The 7,400-nt window shown below is 48.4% G+C and overlaps 1 protein-coding gene across 2 annotated transcripts; it reads left to right on the forward strand.

Annotated features, from left to right (window-relative positions):
• Positions 1-1,096: 1,096 nt before the first annotated feature.
• LOC108164133 (casein kinase I) lies at positions 1,097-4,837 on the forward strand. 2 transcript variants are annotated; one of them, XR_004473064.1, is made up of 3 exons: positions 1,097-2,487; positions 2,544-2,666; positions 2,773-3,498. XR_004473064.1 is itself a non-coding variant. In XM_033393856.1 (3 exons), exon 3 carries the CDS (start codon positions 3,498-3,500, stop codon positions 4,620-4,622), a length of 1,125 nt encoding a protein of 374 aa, XP_033249747.1. In that variant the 5' UTR covers positions 2,567-2,666; positions 2,773-2,942; positions 3,004-3,497; the 3' UTR covers positions 4,623-4,837. The 2 variants fall into 2 exon arrangements, 1 of the variants encoding a protein (XP_033249747.1); XM_033393856.1 differs by lacking the exon at positions 1,097-2,487 and having other exon boundaries at positions 2,567-2,666; positions 2,773-2,942; positions 3,004-4,837.
• Positions 4,838-7,400: the final 2,563 nt, after the last annotated feature.

The following is a 7,400-nucleotide window of genomic DNA, read 5'->3' on the forward strand; positions in this document are numbered from 1 at the left end:
GAGGCTCCTTGCCCCCGCACCCGCTCCCGCCACCGCCCACGCTCCTGCTCCTGCTTCTATTGCGACTGCCGTTGCACGAAATCTCATTATATTTGTTTTATTTTATTTGGTGCCACGTCTTCGTCGTTTGCAGCAGCTTCTTTGCTACTTTTGGTTCTCCTTCGCTTTTGGCTTTTATGTCTATTTCCTATGCTTTTGTGGCGGAGGGGGGGGAGTACTTTGGTGTGCACGTAACTAACTTCTGGCCATGCCCAGGACACTTGCAGGTCCTTGGCAGTGTCCCTGGCTCACATTGTCATCTACTTACTTACTACTTAATGCGTGCTTAGTTATTGTTTTAGTGTGGCCTTTTGTCTCAAAATTATTAACAATGGACGTTGCCTGACAACCGCCCGCCTTCCGCAATCCGCCGACTCGGGTGGAGCTGGCTTTCACTCGGGGCTTCCAGGAGAAAGACCCACGGTAATAGCATTTAATGCACCTGCACACACACCTGCACACACACACACACACACTTGCAGTTAAGTTGCTTTGTTCCCCGCTCTGGCATTGTCTGCCACACGCACACACTTGAGAGACACCATCATCATCAACATCAACATCATCATCGCCATCGTGGTGTTGGGGCTGGTGCTGGTGCTGGTGGCGGCCATCGTTATCATGATTGTAAGCGGCTTTATAAATGCTTCATTTTACGTGTGTTTGTTCATTATTTATTTACCTTTAGTAGCGCTTAATTTTCACTCACTGCCGTCGCACTCTTCTGCCGCTGCACACCTGTTTCGCTCCCCTTCCGTCCCCCGCCCCTTGCCATCCCCCTGCCATCCCTCTGCCATCCGTGAGCCTTTAGTTAAATTGCCAAATGTAAAGCTAATGATCTAATTTCATATTTATATCCCGGCTATTTTCATTATAATGATGCTGCATTAAAATATTGCATTTTACATTGAAACTTTCAATATTTAATTCCCGTTTTATGGTCTTGAATATTGAATGATTCCAGGGGGGCGACCTTTAGCTGTAGATTTAAACTGTGTTTTGAAGCTTTACACATTAAAGATGCTGTGGCCTTAATGCCACAAATAAAAACAACCCGGTAGCATTTGAAATTCTGGGATTGTTACAATTTTAGAAGTAAAACAACATTGAATTCAACGACAAAATCAATTAGTACAATTTCGAGAATAAAACCCACAGAAATTATATTTAATAACAAACACTTCCGGCACCTATTAGTTCGTATAAAGCAGTCGTTGTTTGTCCTGTGATCGAGTGGCCATGGAGAACCGAATGGTGGGCGGCAAGTACCGGGCGATCGAGCGAATCGGTGGGGGAGCCTTTGGCGAGGTATACAGTGGCATTTGCGTGGAGGATAACACCGAGGTGGCCATCAAGATTGAGCCACACGATTCGAAGAGCCCGCAGCTGGCGAACGAGGCCAAAGTGTGCCAGAAGTTGGGCGACAGTCCAGGGTTTCCCACCTTCTTTTACTACGGCAGCGAGCAGAACTTCAAGGTCATGGTGGTAGAGCCCCTGGGACCATCGCTGTACGATCTCTACCTCATGTGCAGCCGTCACTTTTCCCTGAAGACCATCCTGATGCTCGCCAGCCAGATGATGGCACGGCTGGAGGCCATCCACGCCATCGGATACATCCATCGCGACGTCAAGCCTGAGAACTTCCTGATGGGACGGGGCGACAAGCGCAACAAGGTGTTTCTGATCGACTTTGGAATGTCGCATCCTTACAGGGATTTCGCCACGAAGAAGCATATTAACTTTTCCCCGACGTGCTCTATAGTTGGCACCTTGCGCTTTTTATCCGTCCGTGCCCAGAACGGCAACGAGCAGTCGCGTCGCGATGACCTGGAGTCCCTCATGTACTGCCTGATATACTTCTATAAGGGCCTGCCGTGGATCGGGCTCTCCTTCGCCAACAACAAGCAGAAGACTGAGATGGTCGCAGAGATGAAGAGGAGCACGAAGATCGACGATCTGTGCGGCGGGCTTCCACCCATGATCACTATGCTCACGAAATACATCCGCAACCTGCGCTTCGAGGACGAACCCGACTACGTGTACATGCGTATGATGCTCCGCGTCCTCTCTCTGGATCTGGGCTACGTGTACGACCTCAGATTCGATTGGACCCAGCTGGAGGAGCAGCAGAACAGAGACCATGAGTCAACGGAACCAGAATCGACGGTACAGTCGTCCTCTGTCTACAGGACTTGCCTTACCAGCCCAGATGTAGGTGTTTGACTATTGAACGCAGGGTTTGAATCGATTCCGGAACATTAAACACAGATTACGATTCAACTTTGTTTTGTTTTGAGAGAAGAAGTTTTCAAGGACACATTCCCGTTTGTCTTAGGGCTAGCAATGGGTTTCCACACAATAAAATTCAATACAACTAAAAAATTAGTGTACTATCGGAAGCGCTGTGAGGCGCGGCAAGGGCCGCGGCACTACCCGGCCAGTGTATAAGTGAGTTAATGATTTATGTAACTTATAAAATGTATACTTTATACCTAAATTTTCAGGAGCACGCCCAATCTCTTTCTCTCTTTCTCGCCGATGTTTTTGAATTCTGCTCGCAGGTTTCATGAGAGATGGGAAAAAATTGAGAGAGCAAGAGTGGAACCACCACCACTAGTTATGCTAATGTTAGTTGTTGTACTCCGTCTATACTCTTTGTACACTTTTTATACTCTTGTACTGTTTTTTTATTCCGCTACATCTGTCCCTCTCTCTTTCTCTCCCTTCTCACAGCAGCAGCAGACGTTATTACTCGCTCTCCTCCGCCAGAGGGCGAACACTGCACGAGGAACAGTGTGTGGGAGTGATGGAGAGGGAAAGTAAGCACATGGAAGGAGAGTAGCCACTGCAATTTCTTTTGTTTCGATCTGATCCAGCAAAGATTCAGCATTCTTCTCGATAAGGTAATTTTCTATGATTCTCCGTTTAGATGCCATAGATATTAATTCTCTGGGGTGGCGGAAGGAGTCGGGGCTAAATGTTGATGTACACTTGTAACAGCGTGGTTCACAGGAGTCTACATCCAAAATTTGGTTGCTCTGGCTCTTGTGGTCTCTGAGATCTAAGAAGACATAGTTATATCAATAGATGATGATGCTGATGAAGTGCGGCTTTAGTGGGGCCCGGAAACGCTTCCTTTTGGAGTGAGACTTTTAGGCCTTTCATTGGAAATATCCCCAAGAAATGTCTCTCCTTTCCAATAGTGTGGCTAGACTCCTACTAGCCCATAATACTACTTCTTTGATTACAAATAAAGTGACTAGAGCTGCTCCATTCACAAGTTGCTGCCAAAAAAATAAATAGAGCAAAGCTTGACAGGCAGAACCATGTGTTAAATGTCAAAATCCGTACAAGTACCAAATTAATTTCCAAATAAAAAAGGCCAGAGCTCAGTAGATTGCAATTCAGTCGGCGAGCGAGCTGTGGCTAAAAAAAAAAAAAATTCAGACGAAACCGAGATGAAGTCTCAGACACAAGCACCGATGAAGGACAGCACTCCTTCTGGACACAACCGAAAGCCGTCACTGCACTTGGACAACCAGCTGGTCGGCGGCAAGTACCGGGTGGTGAAGCGCATCGGCTCGGGCTCCTTTGGCGACATCTATCTGGGGGTCTGCTTGAAGGACGCCTCCGAGGTGGCCATCAAGGTGGAGAGAAACGAGGCCAAGTATCCGCAGCTGGCGTACGAGGCGAAGGTGTACCAGAAGTTGGCCAAGAACCCGGGGTTTCCCACCCTCAAGCACTTCGGCTGCGAGCAGCACTTCAAGGCCATGGTGATCGAGCTGCTGGGACCCTCGCTGGAGGAGCTATTTACCACGTGCAAGCGCCGCTTCTCATTGAAGACGGTGCTCATGGTCGCCGATCAGCTGCTGTCCCGTCTGGAGAATCTCCACGCCATCGGATTCATCCACCGCGACATCAAGCCGGACAACTTCCTGATGGGCACGGGCAAGCAGGCCCACAAGCTCTTCCTCATCGATTTTGGTCTGTCCAAGCGATACATGGATACCGAGTCGCTCCTGCACATACCCTTTCGCAAGGATCGCAACTTGACGGGCACCGTGCGCTACGCGTCCGTCAACGCCCAGAAGGGGATAGAGCAGTCGCGGCGCGACGATCTGGAGTCGATGTGCCACTGCCTGATGTACTTCAATCTGGGCAAGCTGCCGTGGCAGGGCATCGCCGCCGCCAGCAAGAAGCAGAAGTACGAGATGATTCTGGAGAAGAAGAGCGGCACGAAGATCGAGGAGCTCTGCAAGGCGTTTCCCTCCGAGTTCGCCGTGTTCATGAAGTACATCCGCAGCATGCGCTTCAACGAGGATCCCGACTACAACTACATGCGACAGCTGTTCCGCCTCCTATCGCGCACCCTGAACTACCAGTACGACAACGTATTCGACTGGTCGCTGATGAAGCAGCAGAAGCTGGAGCGGCAGCGCGAGCGCGACCAGGAGCGGGCACGTGGGATCACCGGGGCGCGTCTGTCCCTCGCCAAGAAGGGCGACCACTTGCAGCTCAGCTCCGGGCTCAAGTACAGCCACTGTGCCGTGGGCGACGGCTCGCCAACCTGCATCAGAAAGTGATTGTGCGGGGACGCCTGCCTTCCCAGACACTCTCAAAATTCGTTCTTAGATACAGTATTTGCATTTAGAAGTTCAATTGTTCGGGACCCTTGACACGAGTGCGGGAGGAGCTTGAGGCTGGGCCGCCGCTCTCGGCTGGCAATCGATGGACACTTGATTTAACTGTGTTTTTTTATATTTATATCCCGCATTAAAGCTAATCGAAGTTTGCTGCAGTTGTCGTTTGAAAGGGAAATCCACTGAATATTGGATGGTATTCATGCTGCTCCCCGCTCCATGGGGAACACCTCGTTGGGTTTTCCATTAAGATGAAAGTCCCCCTGGGGTTCCTCGGAAAGGGAACTTAATAAACTGTCAAATTGTCATGTAAACGGGACAGGGCTGCCAACCCAACCGAAAGTTTTCCACCTCGAAAGGAAGTCGCCGCACGGAGGCCAGAGTGCCGGGTTTATTTACGCTACTTATTTATTGAGTAGCGAGCAGCGGACAGGCTAGTGGAGTGCAACCACAACATTCCCGAGCTATGGGAACACGAAATATGGTGGTTTCATAGTGGAAACCCCACAAAAGTTCCCACTGCACACGCCGAAACCCGGCAAAATACAGTTCTGCCAACCGCAAAGACCATTTTATTAGTTCCTCTTGCGCGGCTTCCATTTTTGTGGCAGCGGAAATAAGTGGAAAAGTTGGGTACACTTTACTCTTCATTTTTCCATTTCTATATTTATTTGTTCTGTTACTGTTACAAAGGCTTGTCTTAAAGACGGGGTCGCGACACGGCACCTGCTGCCAAATTAAATTCCCAGAGAACCATAGCAAAACGGGAGAAAAACTACATGGCCATGGCTATGGTTATGGCTCTGGCTCTGGCTATGACAGACTGGAAACTTCAATAATTTATGATGCAGCAGCGGAGGAAGCGACGGAATCATTTTGCCATTTGGAGTAATTTTTCTTCTTTCTCCCTGATTCTCTCTGTTGCAGAGGGAAAACTTTTCCCGGCAAACAGAAAACATAATTAAGTGTTGTCTTGAGTTGGGTGCATAGTTGACATGACAAACAGTTGATGAACAACAGAGCAACAGAACGCGGGAGAAAGGAGAAAGGAGAAAGGGCACTGGAAAAACGGGAAAAATTGCAAATTCCATTGGGGAAAATCGCACTAGAATTGTGGCTAATAAAGCGGCTTGACGAGTGGCAAGTGCAAAGCAAAATGCCAGACAACTGTGAGTGGTCCTGCCTGTCCCGCGCTGTCTGGGCCGCTCCTCGTCTTGGCGGCGACACCTTTCGCGGGCCCTGACAATGACAGCTGGTATGTGAGCGTATGATAAATCGTCCGACTGACAGCCGACTTGAATGGTATGGTAATTTTGATGGAAACACCATCCTCCCGGCTCCCGGCTCCCGGCTCCCGGCTCCCTGCCACCCGCCACCTGCTGACACCTGTGTCCTGAATGGGCGAACGGGTACAGTCCCGTTCAGTAATGTAATTGCACATTTCGTTTCGTTTCGTTGTGTGAATGCAAAAGGGAGGTGTTTATTTAATTGGCCGAATGAATGGTGACTACGTGTATGCCATTTGCTTATTCAAAGTTTGTCCAATTGGATGTGACAATTTCCAGTATTTGCCTTCCCTTCTCTTCCCTTTCCAAATGGAAAATAGTTAGCCATGACTAAAATAAGTGAGTGGAAGGTGCAGAATACAAATGGAAATGGACACAAATCGAAACTTGCGAAAGGGATGCGAATGTGAGATGTGAAATGTGAGGAGAATGCAATGACATTGAAGAAGCAGACGAAAACGTAATTTAAACTTTTCCATGCCCCACACACAAGGCACAAGGAGAGTGGAGAGTACAGAGAGACCTTAAATAAGAAACGTGAAGAAATGTATTCCTTAAGGTACATGGCAAATATGGGAATCGTATAGGAAAGTCGCATATCTTTTCGCTTTTCTTGTCGATCGCTGAATCAATCGCATATCTAACTTATCGCTGTAAAGTAGGTTAAGTTAGGTTGACCCGGACGACCCTCAGCGGGGCCCCACATGGTAGGTGCAGTGCGTAGTGGCTGAGTTTCTCATTGCACATGATTTTCCTCCACCTACTTTCGGTTTGTGATCTGGCCTGCTTTTCTAGTTCTAAGGGAGACAGGCACGTTCTCGGCTCTCGTATTCGCCAGCCCGACGCCTTCCCAGTAGCGCCGCATCTGGTGGTTTAGCTATCGGTAATGGTACTACGGGTACTCCTAAGGCGTTGCCCTACATAGTATAATCGAAAGACGATAGCTCGCCCCGTAAAATACTTAGTTAAGTGGATGGAAAATACTTTTGTATGGGTATCGCAGAGAAAGCAACTCTCCAGGGCACAGAATGAACCGCATAGCTGTGTTTTTTAGTGCAATATTTCACATTTCGCGAATGGATTATAAATTGATTTTTGTCAATAAATATAAAACAAGTCCATTCGCGCAGGAGATTTATGAAAGAACAAAGCTCTTTTAAATTGATGGGTTCGTGTCCGATCCAAGCGGCGGCGAATAATGCTTTTTAAATGTGCAGAAATCCATTTTAATGAATTTCCGGATTAGATTCGCAGCGGCCATCCATTGTTGTGCCGTTCGGCCCGCTTAATTCCCTCGAAAGTGTTGAGCTGAAAAATTGCAAAACTAATCTATTCGACAACTTGCGGTGGAAACTACCTTCCTCGAACCGCATCCACATCCGCATCCGCATCTGAATCCGAATCCGTTCAGCGTTCAGATAGACCATTAACATCA

This window comes from Drosophila miranda, chromosome 4 (assembly GCF_003369915.1).
Source record: "Drosophila miranda strain MSH22 chromosome 4, D.miranda_PacBio2.1, whole genome shotgun sequence".
NCBI lineage: Eukaryota > Metazoa > Arthropoda > Insecta > Diptera > Drosophilidae > Drosophila > Drosophila miranda.

Bases quoted from the DNA above. Each gene is read 5' to 3' on its own strand.
- LOC108164133 (XM_033393856.1), top strand. From the start codon at position 3,498: ATGAAGTCTCAGACACAAGCACCGATGAAGGACAGCACTCCTTCTGGA.